This window comes from Nematolebias whitei, chromosome 12 (assembly GCF_014905685.2).
Source record: "Nematolebias whitei isolate Nwh7 chromosome 12, NemWhi1, whole genome shotgun sequence".
Lineage (NCBI taxonomy): Eukaryota > Metazoa > Chordata > Actinopteri > Cyprinodontiformes > Rivulidae > Nematolebias > Nematolebias whitei.
The window spans coordinates 24,446,519-24,467,168 of record NC_056509.1 but is presented as its reverse complement, the minus strand read 5'-3'; the positions used below and the strand labels follow the sequence as shown (position 1 = coordinate 24,467,168).

The following is a 20,650-nucleotide window of genomic DNA, read 5'->3' as shown; positions in this document are numbered from 1 at the left end:
AAAAAAAATATATATATATATATACAGCTATATATTTATATAAACATATATATAATTTTCTTGTAATTTTCAAATCATAATTTTTTTTAATGATTGTCTACTGTTGTACTGATAAGGATCTCCTGGAGGGTAAACTATATCTTGGTTGCAAATATCAAGCTGGGAAATCCTTCGTTTTCTACAACTAATAGCCGTTCGTCATTAATTACAATGAAGTTTAGCAACTTCTTGGTAAACATTTGAGCTCCGGGGCTGTGTTTTTCTTGTTCAGTTTGGGGCGGGCAGTCTGATTTCGGTCAGCTGCACTCAGTTTGTCCCTCCTCAGGGCAGACTGAGCGATGCTAGCCGGAGTCAAGTTGCCTGTTTTGGGTTGAGCAAGAGTAGCACCCCGATGAAACCATGGAGCTCGAATGTCCAACATAAAACTAACTTTACTGCAGTTTAATGTGATGCTATGGCTCTGCAGACATTGCACGTTGCTGTCTTGTTCTGTGGTGTTTCTAGTGTAAAATACTTCCACACAGTGGACATGTTTCGATGAAAAGTTGGTTAGCTGTTAGCCACAGTGCTGCTAACTCAGTCCTCACGTTGTAGCTGGCTGCAAACTATGAAATGGATTTCCTGAATGTGAGGCAGGTCTTATTACTCTGGGTTCATGAGACACGCCTCCTTTCAGGAAATCCATTCCATAGTTTTAAGTCAACATGCATCATGGATCAGAAATCTCTGCAGGTTGGATCGGAAAAATCCGATACGTAAATTATGCTGGTATCGGAAGCCGATACAGATACTGGAATGGCCCCATCCCTAATTATTTTGTAATTTGCTGAAAATAAAATATCTCAAAGGGGCAAAACAACACCTCTTGTTTTATTAAGGCAAAAGAAAAAGGCATTAGAAGAAACGTTCAACTTGTTTTACGACAAAGCAGCAGGTTCAAGCGACAAAGAACTGTTTACCTTTGATGCATATTGAGGGCAGACTTCTGGGTGAATCTGGCCTGACACTTGGTGCACTCGTAGGGTTTGATGCCCGTGTGTGTCCTCTGGTGCAACGACAAAGTAGCTTTGGAGCTGAGCCTCTTCCCACAATCAAGGCACATGTATTGTTGTTTTTGTTCATGCACCTGGGACACATGTCTGCTTTAAATTTCTTTGCGAAAATCCCCCAACCATATGACTGAGAAAAAAGAAGAATGCAAAGATTTACACCTCACCTGCTTCTTATGGCGGGAGACATCCTTCTTTCGTTTAAAGGTCTTTGCACAAATGTCACACTCAAAAAGCCTCTCAGTGCTGTGAACGTGCTTTACGTGGAGCTTCAGGTTGCTGCGGTTAGCAAACGTCTGTTGGCAGACTTCACAGCAATAGATTACATCTGCTGTCTCTCCATGGTAAGTACTGGCAGAAAGAAGAAAAAAAAAAATTTTAATTAGGTGTGCCAACAAGCATAAAGAGTTCTCTTGATACTAATTGACAAACATGTAAGAAAATCTAGCCTCCTTTGGAGCTTATAGCTCAGGCATCCTTCTTAGTTTGTAAAGATTTGACTTAATGTTCAACTTGAATGTGATTATGTGACTGAACTTTGAGCTCTCTCTACAGATAGTCAAGTCAAGTAAAATTTATTTGTATAGCACATTTAAAACAAGAACTGTTACCAAAGTGCATTAGTGCACTTTGGTAACAGTTGGTAAAGATAGACCAATTAATCACTTCAACACTTGCTCTTGTCAAGGGCGGACACATTTCTCCTCCTCTCCTCTTTGCTTTGGCTCTGTCCTGTCTGTGAAACTGCTTAGAGCCTCTCTTCTACAAATCTTCCGAATCATAATGACGGACTTGGATTTGGTCAATTGGCCCCTCAACACAATTGATAACATATCTTCAAAGACAGGCTTTAAGTGAGCCAATTTGCCCTGTTGGCACGCACACAGTTGTAGATCTCATAGACTTGGAAGACTTGATGACGTGTCTATCTCTGCTGCCATTTGTGGATTTTAAGGACGCATATATAATTGGATTTATGATAACTGGTTCCTGCTCTTCGGATTCGGCTGGTTCCTGGTTTATCAACAATCAAGGAAGTTGTCGGCAGCAAATTTGGACCCAATCAGTTTGCTTGCCTTATGATGGCTTGGTTCGTGCCTCGAGCACCCACACTCAAATGCATTTGGCAGAATGTATCAGATCTCTGAGATTATTCTCAGGCACGGTCCATTGGGGTGACCATGTAATTTGGACGTTTTGGAACAGAGTGGACCGACACAGACTCAAGGTAGATGTCATTAAAGTTCTGCCTGTCCCCAAAACAATCATGTTTATCTGAATTCGGTTCCCTGACTGGCCTTGACAGGCCATCTTATCTCAACCCGCCTGGAAGTTTTGTAAATATGAAGCTCTGCTCCTCCCTCCCCTTCTACCGAGGAATTTCCATAGACTTTCAGAGGGGCCCAGCTGAATAAACATTCTGTCATCATTTCAGGACTCTTTGGATTCGTCCTTGGCCGTCCTCATGAGGGTAACCGCAAACCCACCCACACAGATCAGTATTTGCAGTTTGACTCCCATCACCCTTTGGAGCACAGGTTAGGAGTCATCAGGACTCTGTATCACAGAGCAGACAGTGTCCCCACTAACTCAGGAGCCAGGCAGAAGGAGAAATCCCACACAAAATAGGCTCTAGAGCAATGTGGATATCCTAACTGGGCCTTCCTGAAAGCAGAGAAGAAACCCAAACAGGACTCCAGTCAGCCAACAGGTGAAAAGGAGGAACCCAGACCCAGACCAGTGGTCATTCCGTATGTTGAGGGAGTATCAGAGAAACTGAGACGTTTATTTTCTAAACACAACATCCCAGTGGCTTTTAAACCCCAAAATACATTACGACAAAGACTGGTTCATCCCAAAGATCCAGTCCCCCGGCACAATCAGAGTAATGTTGTGTATGCTGTTCAGTGTCAGGAGGGCTGTGATCAGTCTTATCGAGGAAACTAAACAGCCACTGGCCAAAAGGATGGCCCAGCACAGAAGATCAACATCATCAGGCCAGGACTCTGCGGTTTACACTCATCTCCAGGCCAGCGGTCACTCTTTCAGGGATGAAGATGTTCACATCCTGGACAGAGAGGAACGATGGTTTGAGAGAGGAGTAAAGGAGGCCATCTTTGTGAAAATAAATCGTCCATCATTAAACAGGGGTGGAGGCCTCCAGGTTCAACTGTCCTCCTCTTACAATGCTGTTATTGCTAGTATCATTCAGCCGTCTGTGAATAGTAAACAGCCATCAGTGTGCTAATGATCCATTGTTAGGCTGATGGTCCTTCTTGACCATGTGAGCAGCTGGTTTTGGTTGTCAGTAGCAAACTGGTTGATCCACTCTGAGAAGGTGCTATTTAAGAGACTGAGCTGAATACAGCACCTCAGACTGAGGAAGTCTTTTGGATGAAAGACGAAACGTTTCAATTTTGTTGTTGTTTTGCTTTGTTTTTTTTGAATGTCCAGAGGACCAGATTTAACTTTTTTTTAGATTTTTCTACCTGGATTATTGAGCATGCATCAGGATATGTTGTCATTATTGATCTAAAATCTGCAAAATAGGTCCAGTCGCTCCTCCCAGTTCGAGTTGTTTGAAAGTTTCTCCAACAACCAGTGAATCCCCCCCCAACCAATCAGTGACTGACAATGTTCTGACGTCACATTTTAAGGCCAGCACTGTACACGTTGAACCAGAGAAGTTGGTACTGAAAAAGAGGCCAGTTCCATGAATAATTGCTAGTGGAAAAGCCTTGGAATTAGAGCAGAGTGATATATCAATATTTTAAAAATATCAATATAATTTTTTTTGCAATATATTTTGAGACTATATTGATATAAAATAATAGTTTTATACTTGGAAATCCTCCTGCAGTATTTTTTCTCCCACAAAGCCCCCCTTCTTCTCCCTCCTTGAACACAAACACACAGCCCTGAGCCGCCCTCCCCTCCTTCCTGCTTCTCCAGGAGGTGGACGGGACGTTTAGCACAAGTAAACACGGGAGAAACACAGCAGCTTAGCTGCTTAACAAAAAGAAAAACAATGACTGTTCTTTAGAAGATGGTTTGGATTTTAATTGTCAGATGAGGGGCAGAAAGATGATTTCTGTAGACAATGCTGAAAACAAGTCCCAACAAAAGGTTGGCACTAGGAATCTTTTTCACTATTTAAAACAGCGGAGTGAAATATGATCGTGTGTGAACTGCAACTGCAGGTCCGAGTGTATTTTCAACCTCCTTCCCTGAAACAAACCACGGGTCAGAACTCATTTAGTCGTGCTGTGCCTTTTGAGAGGCACAGAGGGAGTTGGTGGCATTAATAAATCAGCAGCTTATCATATCGCTAAAGACACGATCCTTAGCGGCTAAGACGGCTAACGCTTTAGCATCTTGTTCCACAGCTGAGGACCGTGTCTTAGCGATATGATAAGCTGCTGATTTATTAATGTTGCTACCTCTCTCTGTACCTCTCAAAAGGCACAGCACGACTAAATGAGTTCTGACCCGTGATTTATTTCAGGGAAGGAGGCTGAGGTCTGTTGGATCTGCAGCTGCAGTTCACACACACTAACATTAGGGCGGCAAAGCTGAATGGACTGTACTTATATAGAGCCTTTCTATCTGATCAAGACACAAAGCCTTTTACACTACAATCTGTGCCCTCATTTACCCATTCATACAGCACTCTACTAGAACCATCAGAGCTTTACCACATTCATAGTGTAGTATGACATATGCAGGATATACATTTTCACGGGTTCTTCATTTTTCTGACTGTGTAACATGCGTGCATTGAGTTTAACAGAAATGTAACGAGAGACGTTATTTATCTTTGACCCATCAAAATGAATGCGGTCATTTATTTGCAGAATCAAAGTTTAACATCAAACATTTACATTAATTTGGCAAAAATGAAAACAATAACATGGCTAGTTTCACAGGAAGTGGTAACAATACGGAGACTGTTGTCACTTTTCAGCAGAAACAGACATCAATCACACGGCGGTGATTGAGAAACTTTGCTTCAGACATTTCTAAAATATCTGTAATGATTTTAGGAGAAAGGGGAGTTTAAAGATGGAAAATGGAGATTTATCTTACAGAGAGATGTGTGAGGGAATTTATCTGTTTGACCAGAAACGGGCACGCTCCTTCAGATCTCAGCTTGGTCACGGTACGCTTGGTCGAAATAGAACTTTTACCTGGTTGATGATAGGTCAGGTCGGCGTGAAGTCCTTCTTTTGACTCTTTCAGCGTCTCCGTTGAGAACAGCTAAAATACTTCGAGAGTCGTGCGAGGTTATCCAAACAGAAGTTATAATTCCCAAAATCGTCCCTGCATTCTGGATTCAAGAACTCTGAACTCCTTCAAAGCTCTACTCCTTTAAGCTCTTTTCATCTCGTCGCGTCTCTCTTCGACAGAGACTCGACACAGACATCAGACCTTTTTTTGACACTTCTCCATGAGCTGCATCCGAGAGCACACACACTCTAGAGAACCGGGAAGTTGCCACATTTAAATGGGTTCGACTTCCGGGTCATTTGAGAGCTTTCTGATTCGTGGATGGACCAGAACAGAGGTGTGGTTTGTGATGTAAGGTGTTATCAAAGTCAAGGACAGAGATTAAGTTTGTTTAAAACAGACAGAAAGATTATTGGAGAAAACCAGACTTCGTGGAGTCAAACTCTCCTGTATCTTCTGTAAAAGTTAAACATGACATTTCTTTTCAGTAAACTTTTTAGTTGACCGAAACCTGAACTTTAACACACACTTACAAACTTGCTCATTGAAGACAGAAAAATCAAGAAATGCATATTACCCTGATTTCTTCTTTGAATGAGGAATAAAAATCATTACTTACTGTTTATGTAAATAAAAATGAGTAGTTCTCTTCAACCTGTAAACATTGTTTGAACTAACACAATTTGATTATCAAAACATTTGTAAAATAGTAATGATCATAGAGAATTGTCTTTTCTACTTGATTAATTCAAGAAAGAAAGTCTTAGGATGGGTCAAACTGTATTTCTGGATGCAGATCAATGAAATGACAGTTTCTGTCCCACAAGGTTCTTAAGGTCAAGTGTTTTGACCTTAGGCTTAGTTTGACATCAGGTTAGGTTCACTACAATAGACTCATGTGGGGTACACCCTGGACAGGTTGCAAGTCCATCACAGGGACACATGGAGACAAACAAGACAAACAACCATTCATTCTCTCACTCACACCTAGGGACAATTTAGAGTTACCAATCAGCCTAACATGCATGTTTTTGGTCTGGGGGAGGAAACCGGAGTACCAGGAGAAACCCCACGTCCAGCCAGAATTTGAACCGTGGCAACCTGCTTGCTGAAAGGCGGCAGCTCTATTAACTGTGTCACCGTGCTGCCTTGTTAAATATTAGTTTAGTTAAATTAATCAATGTTAAATGAGAAAGACGTGTGTGTGACCCCTCACATCAAATCAGGGATGAAGTCATCAAAGTTCATGCTCAGTCATCCAGGTACAAAATCCAATAATGGTCTATCAGGTTATCTGGACAGTTTCTTTTTTGTGGAAAGACGTTTCACCCTCTATCCAGAGGGCTTCATCAGTCTGAGGAGTCCCAAGTAAATGGTTTTCCCCACTAAGCCGTACACTCCTTTAGTGGACAAACTAGTTTTCTGGTGATAAAATAGTTTCTGGGGGCTCTCCTGTCCCCTTTTGACTCCTCCCAGGCAGGCAGTCACAGCCTGGGATGAAGTCATATTTAGTCTAATAAACTAATTTTCTGATTCCTGGATTTTAAAGCTACATCCTGATACCTAGATCCTCTTGATAATGTGAGTGATTCCAGAGATTTGGCTTATGGTAATTTGTCTTTCTCACCAACATAAATTACATATTTTGTAAAAAAAATTAGTTAAAGATTGTTTTTTCACAACACTGTTAAAAATGTTCCCAAGACAAAAAAAGGGGGGGCGGGGGGGTGAGGGAGGCGTTCATCAGCCATAGGCTGTCCTGATTTCTAAAGCTTGGTAATGACCAAAGAAAAAGTTATTTTGGTCACTTTCTAACCTAAACTTTTCAAATGTTTTGCCAGCAAACATTTCTTATTCCTCACAGTCTTCACACTTTTTATACAGTTTCTATCTAAAAACGCTGACGTCTCCTGTCAGTGTGTCTCCCATCACTATGACTTGTTTTCTCTCAAATCCCCTGAGTGCACACATCCAAACTCTCATGGACTTCCATTGTATCCAAAATCAGAATTTTCTATTCAAAACTGAAGGTGAGGTTTAAATTTCAACTTTACTCCTACATAAAACAAGTGCAGTAGTCCCTCGCTACTTCGCGGTTCGTTTATCGCGAACTCGCTCTATCGCGGTCTTTCAAAATAAGATTGGACATGACACACAATTGGCTGATTGATGGATGACGATTGGCATAGCATTTTTATTTAAAAAAAATATTTAAAATTACTTAGCACCTCCTGCACCTTTGTGTAGCCCATACTGCAGGATAAATTTCCTACTGCAGCTGATCAGCTGTTCAACGTGAAGAGCGAAGTGGGCGTGGTCAAGAGCGCTTGCAAGTGGCCAAGAGCAGAGGAGGCAGGGAGCTGAAATCATGACATGCTGTGCTCTCTTAGAGCGTTCAGAGTTTAGAAACATTGCTTAGAATATTGCAAGAGTGTGGGAAGGGTTTAAATCGACATATATATATATATATATATATATATATATATATATATATTTTTTTTTTTTTTAAATTATTATTATAAAATAAACTACTACTTACTAGGGGTGCACCGATTTCAATTTTCAGGCCGATCACCGATCACCGATTTTTTGAAAGTCTGAACTGCCGATTCCGATTTTGGCCGATACCGATTTTTTTTTATAAGCAACAGTGTCAGGTGTTACAAGATCACAATGCACCTTCAATTTACCAATCTTATTTTATTGTAAAACATACCCTTGAAAAATACCCTAGAAACAATACAAACTTGTTGTTTTAACTTGTCATGAGGTAGTATTCTGAAATATAAATGAAGTTTACACAATTTTTGTTAAAACTATAAAATTAACTAAAAAAAAATGTTCAGTTCCTTCAACTCTTTCACTTGTTACATTTAAAAAAAAAAAAAGATAATGCAACAAGTGTAACATTTTCAAGTCAGTGGGTAATAAGAACTAACACTGGTAAGTTAGTTCTCACAGACTTATTCCAGTCACTTTCATTAGTGGCAGGTTTTTCTTGATGAACAAAAGCATTTCTGCTTTGTCACCAGACAGGCGACTTCTTTTCTCATCTACTACATGTCCAGCCAAGCTAAACAGGCGCTCGCTTTCAATGCTTGTGCATGGGGCAGAGAGATAGGTTCGGGCAAGTAGAGCAAGATGAGGGAAACGATTTTCATTGATCTTCCAGTAGACCAATGGGTCCTGGCTCCTTTCAACAGGAACCTCAGATAGGTAGTTCTGTACCTGCATAGCTGAAGGGCTGGCCAGCTGTTGCTCCTGTTCAATGTTCTCCTTTAAGATTTCGTCGTGAGCTGCAAACAGTAGACTACGCCTTTTGGCTGCAGGTTCATCGATATCAGGAGGTCCCACTTCAGAGGATGTTCCTGCAGCAGGTGTGCATCTGGTCTCCCCCTCTGCAAGTTTGGTCAAAAGGAGCAGTTTCACATCATCTTTCACCTCTGCTGAGAAGTAGCGATTCTTGTACCTTGTTTTGCATAAACAAAGAAAGATGGGTCAATCATTGTGTTTTGTATACATTAACAGTTTTTATGACTTGCATGTAAATAAAGAAATGCATTTCAATCAATAAATTTTTATTTTTAATTTAATTTAAATGTTTGTTGAAATATAGTAGTAGGCTAAAAGTCATTATGGCTAAAATAGAATGTTAATAGTTACTTGCCTTGGATCCAGAACAGTGGCCAAGCTGTACAGGGGCTCATGCTCAATGTTGCTGAATCTTCTCACAACAGCCTCCAGCAACGTAGCTTTGGCTGTACCCACGCCACGGTCTGTGCTCGCTTGCCTCTCCAAAATCCGCTTGAGTGCAGTGATGGCTGGGATGACATCTGCTGCTGTAGCTGTTGATGAGCTAATCTCCTTTGTGAGTTCCTCAAAAGGTGCAAGAATGGTGAGCACATTGTCCAGTAGCTCCCACTGGTGTGCTGTGAGTGTGGCTGGTAACTCATGCTCAGCAGCATACACGCCAATAGCACGTCTCTGCTCCAACAGCGACTGCAGCATGTAGGCTGTGCTGTTCCACCTCGTTGAAACGTCTTGCTGTAATCGTTTCCTGGGTTGACCTAACTGTGTCTGTATGTCATAAAGTCGGGAATAGGCAAGTGATGAATGCTTAAAATGTCCAACAATTCTCCTTCCTGTTGCCACCATGTCTGTGATGCTGCGCTGCGCCAGCTGTCCCTCATTTACAACCAGTTGCAGTGTGTGTGCCAGGCAGGGTAAACTTTTCAGGTTGATATCATCCAGCGCTTTGGCCATATTCCGAGCATTATCCCGTAAAACAACGTGAACTCTTCCATGATCGATTTCCCAGTGATTCAGCATCGCCTTAAACTCTGCTGATAAATTGGCCGCAGTGTGAGACCCTGCCATTTCTTTACAGTTTAAGAGTAATTGATGACGTTCGAACTGTTCGTCAATCCACTGTGCAGTAAAACTTAACATGGACATTAAACTTACATCAGAAGTCCAGATGTCTGTTGTAAAGCTGAGTGTATTTGTATTAGCTTTTAGCAGGCTGCGGGTGTCTCTCGAAACTTGGCTGAACAACTCCGGTAATGCAACATCAGAAAAATATTTCCGACTCGGCATATTATATCGTGGGCACACGTGCTGCATCAAGCTTCTAAAACCTTTGTCCTCAACGACTGAAAATGGCTGGTTGTCTAATGCCATGAACTCCATCACTTTCCTCGTGGTAGCTTTGCTCTTTTCGTTGCTCATAAAAGCTAACAGCGACCCACCGACTGGCTCTTTGTTAGCGCTAGCTTTAGCATTAGCCTTAGCTTGGTTGCTCTCTTCAAACATTGCATACTTGGCGGCGTGGTGATTTCTTAAATGGCGAACGAGGTTTGTTGTATTAAAGGTTTTGGTGGTGGCTCCACCACGACTTACTTCGGCTTTACACGAATTGCAAATTGCGATCTTTGGCTCATTTTCTTTTACAGCGTAGAACTTCCAAACCGACGACATGGCTGCTCCGAGTGACCTGTGTGTGAGCTCTCACAGTGGAGCAAAAGGGGACAGCAGCTGATTTTCAGACCTTTCCGGAGGCAGATAAGATCGGTGGATAAAATCGGCTTCTCATTTAAAGATCGGCCGATCGCCGATCTCCCCAAATTAAGGAAATCGGGGCCGATCGATCGGCCGGCCGATTTATCGGTGCACCCCTACTACTTACTACTTGTACTACTATCCCTACTTCGTGGTTTTTCACTTATCATGGGTCTTCAGGGTATGGATCCCTTATCATGGGTCTTCAGGGTATGGATCCCTTATCATGGGTCTTCAGGGTATGGATCCCACACAATAAACGAGGGAGGAACTACTATATGAAAAACTGTGCATGTGTGACAACTAGACACTTCTGGCATTTCAGGAATTCAGTGACAGTTTGAGACTTACTTTCTACTCTGCATTTTGGTCTGCCTGATTCCTGGGAGTGAAAGACATAGGTGTGTGTAGTTACTAGGGGTACACCGATTGCAGTTTTCTGGCCGATCACCGATTTCTAAACAGTCTGACCTGCCAATTCCGATTTTGGCCGATACCGATTTTGTTTTATAAGCGACACTGTCAGGTGTTGTAAGGTCACAATGCACCTTCAATTTTCCAATATTATTTTGTTGAAAAACATACCCTTGAACAATATCCTAGAAACAATACAAACTTGTTTTAACTGGCCATGAGGTAGTGCTCTGAAATATAAATGAAGTTCAGACAATTGTTAAAACGAAAAAAAAAAGGTAAAATCAGTTTCTCATGCTTGCATGAGATCGTTCGATCTCCGATTTCCCAAAATTAAGGAAATTGGGGCCGATAAATCTCGGTGCACCCCTAGTGGTTACCATGGTGATCACAATGAGCCATTGGCAGCAGCTTTAACATTGCTTTCTCCTAAAGTTTCTTATACAAATTATACATCAAAATCACCATATTTTGTCCATTTAAATTATTATTAAAATCCCAAATGACTAAGGAGCTTTACAGGAGGAACATCCTGATGCATGCTCAATAATCCAGGTAGAAAAATCTAAAAAAGTTACGTCTGGTCCTCTGGACATAAAAACAAAACAAAAAAAACAACAAACAAAAAAAAAAAAACTGTACAAACGTTTCATCTTTCATCTGAAAGACTTCTTCAGTCTGAGGAGCTGTATTCAGCTCAGTCTTATAAATAGCACCTTCTTATAGTGGATCAACCAGACGAAACGTTTCTAGGATTTTTTTGTTTGTTTGCTGTTGGTTTTTCATGTTTTTTGAACATCGAGAGGAGCTGGCTTAACTTTTTTAGATTTACAGACGGAAATGGCACAAAGTAAATTAATGAACTTAAAACTATCTGGTTTATTGACCATTTGACTTGTGTTGTACAAGACTCCTCATGCACTAGGGCTGGGCATCAAGGATCAAGAATAGACTGGAACCGGCACTAACTGTCCGGTTTTCCCAGAATCGTTCAAAATATTTATTTTCGATTCCTACTTTCAATGCCTAGTCCGCCGACCGGAAGTAGAAGCTGCCTGCCGAACACCAACAAAGAAGAAGCCGCCCACCAAAAACCAACGAAGAAGAATCCACCGGAAGTGTTCGCATACATGGAGTGTGCGGCCGCGATCGAAAGCGTGGATTAACTTAAAATGACCAGTCAGCTCAGTGCAGCACTTGCAATAATTTTATATCGTGCAAAGGAGGGTGTAGAAGTAAAAGTGTGGCCCGTCTTTGACACGCTCCACTGGACTATTTTCGCTGCCTCCTTCTCCGGCTCCATCAGGTAAATAAAACTATAAACTACGTCTCATACCAACATTAAGGCAGCCAACAAGTTATACTCGACTTAAAGCGGTAGGTCAACTCAAATACACACAGCATGCTAATGTTAGCTCGTATGTTTTTCTTAGACAAACGGCCTGAAATGGCTAAATAATGTTAGCCAGGCTCCACGATGTGCTCCTCCGTTCACCACAGCATCCAAGAGAAATACGTCTGTGCAATTGAAAGAGTGCCACAGAACGGTTACAGCATATATTGTGAAAAGGTTGCATCCCTTTTCAGATGTGGAATCGCCAACATTTAGGTTAGTTAGGCAACAACAATAGAGCTAAGCTAATTAATAGTGCATCCCAAGCTAACGTTACAGTAACAGGGACATGACATGTTTGTTTATATGTTTGTAGAGACATGGTGAAAACCATCAACCCAAGTATGCACCAACTACCATGGACCACTTGTTAAATAAATTAATCCCATCTTGGTAAAGGTGGAAAAGAGCTGCTCTGCACTTTAAACAGAAGATGGATGACAGTGTCTGGCAGCAGATCCAGAGAAAGCTGATTGAGCAGGTGAAATGTCATTCATGCACAACTGGCCTTTTCTGCTACTAAAATCTGAAATCTAAGTATAGCAATGTTTTTAATGGTCAACAGAGGAAGACTGTGAAGATGATGGGGTCACCATGCAGTCTGAGGAAAGGCCTGAGAATGAGGGAGTGGAGGATGAGGAGAGTGTAAGTGTATGATAGCTGAAATAATATAGATTATCAATCTTAATAATGATCATGCCTTTAATAATCCCTTTTTAGTGAGAATACTGATGAACCTGTTGTTTGTTTAGGAGCCGCCTCCCTGCAGTCTGTCCAGAAAGTCTCCTCTGGAGGAGCTTTTTGCTGAGGAAGAGGCACAGAACATAATGTCACAGCTCCATGTCCATGAAGAAACAAGTGGAGAGAGGGCTGCAGATGTACCAGGACATTTCACCAGCCGTTCTCTCTGAGGACCTGCTGCTGGTGGTTAACAACACAAGACTTATCCTTTGCTGTCAGATCTTGCTTTCTCATATTTATGTGTTCAAGCTTCTTCCACACCCAGCAAACATGTGTTCTCCAGTGCAGGAGATACTGTGTCACACATACTACCTGAGAAGCAGATATGATCATTTTCCTCAACAAGAGCAGTTTCTGATTTTATACTGTACCTGCTGCTAATCTGGACTGGATTGAACAAGTTGTTCTTTTTTATAATAATAATAATAATAATAATAATTTTGTTTGATATTCTGCAGCAGGTCCATCAGTGAGAGCTCAGTAACATGGCTGCAGCATCACACACTGGACATGTGGAAATATGTTTCCATGAGGTTTTCAAACATAAAGCTCTCTTGTGAAAGTGTAACCCTGTGTAAAAAAATTCATAACATATTGAATGAAGTTGATAAGTTCTATATTTTTATACTGATTGAAAATAGCCCTGTGAGAAATTCATAGAAAATTTAACAAAAAGTAAAAAATTCATAGAATTAAAATTCAAATAGAAGTTCAAATTATTTCATCCAGAAAGAACTCTGGCTAGGTAGCTCATTTATAACATCCATCCATTATCTTTTACCCGCTTCTTCCATTTTGGGTCAAGGGGATCGCCGGTGACCATGTCCGGCAATCACTGTGCGAGGGGCGGGGTACACCCTGGACAGGTAGCAAGTCCATCACAGGGCCACATAACCATTCACACTTTCACTCACACCTAGGGAAATGCAAAACTCCACCCAGAAAGGCCCCCAGACTGGGATTTGAACCAGGGACCTGCGCGCTGAGAGGCAGCAGCTCTACCAGTTGTGCCACCGTGCTGCCCTCATATATAACTTGATGGAGTTAAATTCAAAGCAGTCTGCTCCTCAGATAAATAGTGTAAACTTATTATTTTTATATGAAAGTTTCTGTTAACTTATTGTTTTTATATATGATTGATTTTGTTCAGGCTTTTTTAAAACAAAGCCTCTAAAAAGAATCGGAATCGGGAATCGATAGGAACCGGAATCGAAACGAAGAGTCGGAACCGCTCAAATTCAAACGATGCCCAACTCCATCATGCACACGTCATGGAACTACAAGAATGATCAGTAAGACCCAGGAGAAACATTACCTGATGTGTTTCATGTAGCTTTTCTCATAGTGGAAAGTCCGCATGCACTTGTTACACAGGAACTGGGCCCTGGAGGTTTTTTTTTGTTTCCTCTTAACTTGTTCATTTTCTTCCTCGTCCTCCTCCTCTGTGTCCAATAAAAACAAGGGGTCAATACTCTGCACCTCGTCGTCACATCCCCATTCATCTTCAGATAAATGCTCCAGCAGTGAGGTCTTTTCTACTTTTTTGTTTGGCCGAACAGCGTCTCCAGTCCCGTTCCCACTCTCCTCTGTGCTTTTTGTCTCAACTTGTTTTTCACTGTGAAGATTCTGAGAGGACTTATGGACCATTTTACGGCCTGCAAGCTTCTGTTTTAATTTTTCACCCCGTATTCTTGCCTTCTTCTGCATGTTTTTCACCTTTAATCTTTTTTTAATGACGTCGTCTTTCTCAGAGCTCTTCATGGAGAGTTTCCGCTTTAGAAAAGTGTTATTGGGTTGTTTCTTTCCTTTTGCCTTTTCTCTCTTTTTAGTGCTACCTGAAGCATCTTGAGGTTTGTGTTTTGAGGCACGTGTTCTTCTCTCTCTGGGTTTTTGTGGAACTCCAGTACTTAAGGCTTCAGCACAAATCTCCGACAGACTCTCACAATCCAATATCTGTGCCACGGCTTGGACATCACCGATCTTATCTTGAGCAACTTTGATCTTCCCAGAGTACACAAATTCTAAAAACTTGGAGAAATCATTGGACTGCATGTTTGAGAGTAATAATTTCTCTTTGGTTGCATTCTGGGACAAAAGGATTTTCTTGAAGTAGCCGCTGGATGCAGCAAGTATCACCTGGTGGGCCTGAAACTCCTGAACATCTCCCTGGTAGTCCACCTGCACTGTAACATCACACAACTGTCCTTGGATCCTGAGCTGATGCAGAGAAGTCAGAATGTTTTTATGATGTGAATTTGATGTGAGCTTGTGCACTTGGACCCCCATTGTACTGCTGAGAAAAACACACAGAGAGGACATGTTGGTTAAACAATCCTGTCAACGCTTGAATAGTCAGACAATTAAATAGAAAAAATACATATATTTACAAAGTTTTTGTTAATTTTTTTATATGAAGAAAAGAAGGGCCAGAGGCGGCCCTTGAGCGTTGTCAACCGGCCCTCGACATTCTCTTTTAAAAATAAAGCAAGGTTAATTAATTTTTTTTAATTATTATTATTACAAATAACAGGATTTTAGTAATTACTCTGGAGGAAAGTTAATGCAAGGTATACAACAATATACTAAGAGTATATTTTGTAATTTGACCAAGAATGACAGCTATGCTAAACATATTAGAAAAGAGCCTTGAAAGTAGGGATGCACCAATCCACTTTTTTTTTTTTTTTTTTACTTCCGATCCGATCCTGATACCTAAATCTAAATATCGGCTGATACCGATCCAGTTCCGATATCATCATCATCATCATTGATTTTATATGAGGCTGTAATAATCTCCTCTCAAGTACAATTTGTACAAATATATGCATGCATGTCCAAAAAGGCAACTTGAGTTAAGTTGTATTAATGTTGGATAAGTTTTAAAGTTAGAATTAAATTCTGCTAACACAAATCATGTGTTTTTATTCCTAGTTGGAAATTGGATATTAAAGTGATTGATTGTTTAAAGTTATAATTTTTTTTTAATAAGGGGCAGATATAAGATTTTTCTTTTTTCTGCACTCTTTTCATTCAATGTTTTCTTTTTGATGAATTTGTTCTGTTTCTTTTAAATGAATGAATAAATGAATTAAATAAAATGTTAAATGGCTTCAAACACCTGCTAAGTTCATGGCATAAACCAACAGACATGTTCCTGTTTTTAGTATTTTACATCACTTTATAATGTAGCTGTTTTATTTTTATTTTTTATATAGATATATAATTTTCTTGTAATTTTCAAATCATATTTTTTTTAATGATTGTCTACTGTTGTACTGATAAAGATCTCCTGGAGGGTAAACTATACCTTGACTGCAAGTATCAAGCTGAGAAATCCTTCGTTTTCTACAACTGATAGCCGTTGGTCATTAACTATGAAGAAGTTTAGCAACTTCTTGATAAACATTCGAGGTCCAGGGCTTCAGCGATGTCTTCTTCTTGTTCAACCCGAAGCCTGATTTCAGTCAGCTGCACTCAGTCTGTCCCTCCTCAGAGACGGGCAGACTGAGCAGGGCAGATTGGACGCGGCTGGCCGGGGTCGAGTCACCTGTTTCGGGTTAGGCAAAAGTAGCGCCACATTGAAGCTACGGAGCTCGAATGTCCAACGTAAAACTAACTTTACTGCAGTTTAATGTGGTGCTATGGCTTTGAAGACATTGCACGTTGCCGTCTTGCTTTGTGGTGTTTCTAGTGTAAAATACTTCCACACAGCGGACACGTTTAGATGAAAATTTGGTTAGCTGTTAGCCACAGTGCTGCTAACTCAGTCCTCACGTTGTAGATGGCTGTAAACTATGAAATGGATTTCCTGAATGTGAGGCGGGTCTTATTACTCTGGGTTCATGAGACACGCCTCCGTTCAGGAAATCCATTCCATAGTTTGAAACCAACATGCATCATGGATCGGAAATCTCTGCAGGTTGGATCGGAAAATGGATCGGTCAAATTGTCACCGATCCAAAAGTTTTTCCAGATATCGGTACCAATACCGATATTGATATCAGATCAGTGCATCTCTACTTACAAGGTGGTTCCAACATATCTTCCTGAAGGAATAAAAATGATACAGAGTCTTAAATAATTTACCAACACAGAAAATGTTCACTTTATCTTGTCATCTGACACCAATTTCTTTGGGTATTTTTGAAAATGTGATAATGTCTATAACTGATTGAGCCTATCTAACAAAGTTGAGTTAGGTCCTGTCTTTGATTCTTGTCAACAAAGAAGAATCCGTCCAGAGCATCTGACTCAACATTGTTAGATGTATCTACCTGGATTACTGAGCATGCATCAGGACATGATTGAGCCCATGTTTCAACTCAATTTGTAGCTTTTCTATCCCATTAAACAAGTCAGCTTTACAAACTATAGATACCAAGGTGGCCCCTTGTTATCTATAGTTTGCACAAGAGACTTACTGGAAAGTCTATTTTTTAAATTTGTAGCTTCAAAGGAGACTTTTTACCAGTACATGTTCTGGAGGGCTTTCAAAGATTTTTCTTTGGGTCTAGCTTGTTTTACAAATATTTCCTCTTTAGTACTTTTTATTTAATTTAATTGGTACAAGCAGTGTTTAAATGTGATTTATAAATAAATCTAACACAAAGATAATAATTTAATGATTAAGCTTCAACTTTTAATTTGCTGGCAAAGTCTAAAGACACTGCAGGTATGGCAGGATGAATTGCATTTAAACAGGAATTAAAGTAATTTATTACATCTACTCAAATGTGTGTAATTAAGTATTTTATATATATATAATGTGTGTGTATGTGTGTGTTTAATTGCTCTTTTAGCTACTTTTGCCTGAACCTAACACCGTTAGTGAAACAAGGCATTTCTTGAGTTGCTGTAAATTATGATATACAGTGAACCCTCGCTATAACGTGGTTCATCTTTCACGGTCTCGCTGCTTCACGGATTTGCATCGTGCATTGTGTTCTGCATTCTGATTGGCTAAACAGTCTCTCCAGTACAGTAGTTATTTGTAAAAAACATTAATACAGTACTTTTATTTGTTAAACAAATGCTTGGGCCTGTAAAAAGGTTTTGTTCTTTGGTTTGAATGTATTATGGAATATTTCATTGTATAATAATTGTAAAAAAAAATAAAGGTTACTACTTCACGGATTTCACCTATCACGGGTTCTTTTTGGAACGTAACCCCAGTGAAAAACGAGGGTTCACTGTAATACATATTTACTGTCTCATTCCACAAAACAACAACAAACAACAACAGCCTTCATGATGGACGGACATCATGGACACCACAGCAGCAGCTGTCTTCACTGAAATCATCCTTAAATGATCGTCACTGACATGAGGCCTCTGTCGATGGTTGAAGACGAAGGCTTCACTACAATGATCCACACTTTTAATCCAGGTTACAATAATCCACACTTTTAATCCAGGTTACACTCTTCTCTCAATGACACATTTTACAAAGTAGCTACATATTGTGCAGGTATAAAGATACATTTGTATATATTTTTGTGTACATTTATTTTTTAAGCTATTTGAATAACTTTTATTTTTTTATTCAATATTTTACTAACAGAATAGTCAAATAGCAACCTGTTTTTTGTGTGAATTGCTATGTCAGTCAAATGTTCAATTTTGGAATAAAGGGGTGGAAATTAAAACGTTGTTTTTTGCCGATTCACCAATTAATCAAAAAAAATAATCGACTGACGAATTGATTATTGAAATAATCGTTAGTTGCAGCCCTACTCCATTAATACGGTGACATTATTTACATGAACGCTCCTACAAGAACCCTGCAGATGTTGGATGCTGTCTATCATGGTGCACTAAGATTCATAACTGGCTGTGATTATCGTACCCACCACTGCACCCTGTATTCACTGGTTAACTGGTCATCATTAACTTCACGCAGACTCTCTCACTGGTACATTTTCATCTTTAAATCACTTCTTGGTCTGCTGCCTTCATACATCTCCTCCTTCATGTCTCTGTGTGAGTGCAGCTACAGCGTGCGCTCTCAGGACATTATTACCTGCAGTGTTCCCTCAATGAGGACTGAACTAGGCAAAAGGGCCTTCTCCTACTCCGCTCCTGTTTCCTGGAATATCTTACAAAAAGATCTGAAGCTCTCGACCTTGACCTCTCTAAGTGGCTTTAAGAATCTGTTGGACTCCTGGCAAGGACCAACGCAGACATGTTCCTGTTTTTAGTTTTCTACATTTGCCTTAGAATCTAGCTGTTTTTTGTTACTTTTCTTTTTGTAGCCTTCCTATTTGTAAAAAAATAAATAAATAAATTTGTATGACTTTTTATAATTGTTTATTGTTGTTGCTGTTGTCCATTGTTGTCATCATTCTTCGTTGAAATCAGGTCTCTCTTGTAAATGAGTCCTCGAGGCTCAATGGGATTTACCTGTCTAAATAAAGGTTGAATGAATGCATGTATCTATGTATGCATGCATGTATATATGTATGTATGCATGTATGTAGTGATGTGTCCTATGTCGAGGTTTCGAAGTGTGTGTCAAGTAATCCAGGAGGATTTATGTGGAGCGTGTGTCAAGGCGTGTATTGATGACGCATGTAGTGACGTTCGAGGCCTCGCTAGCGGGCCGTACCACATGACCGATTCAGAAACCGGCTCGTTTGTATGCACGAGATTTGAAATATATGGGGCAGACAGAAAAATCCATCATCACCATCATCATAAAGACAGATTAAGATCATTTGCAGATCAAATTTAGACTTTATTTGAGGTCCTCACAAACATGATTTCTTTTATTCAACTTAAAGCTTCGCAAACCAGTTATGTTATGTTATTAAAATCCATCTACCAGTTTTACATTTATAGTCCACTTGATGGTGTAGTAGAGCAAATGAAGCACCATGGCGCGTTGGATCATGACTCGAGCTATTTAATGGAAAGTCTCAGTGCTTCATGAAGCTTCATCTTGCTATCACTACATGTATGTATGCATGTATCCATGTATGTATGCATGTATCCATGTATGTATGCATGTATCCATGTATGTATGCATGTACCCATGTATGTATATATGTATGTATGCATGTATCCATGTATGTATATATGTATGTATGCATGTATCTATGTATGTATGCATCCATGTTTGCATGTATGTATATATGTATGTATGCACGTATGTATCTAAGGAAGCTATCTGTGTGAAGAGAAGCCAAAAAAAAAAAAAAAAAGTCCAAAAAAATAAACAGCGAAAGACCGTCAAAAAAAACCTGTAGAGTACTTTAAAGATTATGATTATATCTGGCTGTTTTTAATGTATTTTCCGAATCAGATAGTTTAAAAACGGTGTTTTTCTGTATTTTTGCTTCAATGAAATGAGATACTCTTCTTTTACATTTGACTCGAGAAAAGTCTCTACTAAATTGTATGTTTTTTAGTCAAAACTTTTACATTTGCACAATCATATGAGTAAGTTTTTAATGTTTGAGTGTTTAGTATCAGCACGAAGCTTTAAATACGACATTTAAAGCAAACTAGCTAGTCTTTGAATGCTAACAGTAGTAGCATCAAGGCTAAAATTACAGTCAACAATAAACACATACATGTATGAACCGTGTTAGAAAGCCAGACTCCAGCACTGCAACCCAGTAGAAGGATGACCGTGTGACAGGCAGATAACTACACAACACCAAGCAAGTTTTCTTACCGTAAGCTCACTAAAATGGCAGCCCTAAAGAAACGGACCGATCAGCGGGAGGTACTTCCTGTTGGAGGAACAGCGCAGAGCTCGCGCTCAACA

At 40.0% G+C, this 20,650-nt stretch overlaps 1 protein-coding gene across 1 annotated transcript; it reads right to left on the bottom strand.

Moving 5' to 3' along the window:
- Positions 1 to 955: 955 nt before the first annotated feature.
- Positions 956 to 20,462, bottom strand: LOC119417845 (GDNF-inducible zinc finger protein 1). Its single transcript, XM_037685100.1, has 4 exons — positions 20,454 to 20,462; positions 14,198 to 15,175; positions 1,217 to 1,400; positions 956 to 1,126 (listed from the first exon to the last, which is right to left on the bottom strand). Exons 2-4 carry the CDS (start codon positions 15,166 to 15,168, stop codon positions 956 to 958), a joined length of 1,326 nt encoding a protein of 441 aa, XP_037541028.1. The 5' UTR covers positions 15,169 to 15,175; positions 20,454 to 20,462.
- Positions 20,463 to 20,650: the final 188 nt, after the last annotated feature.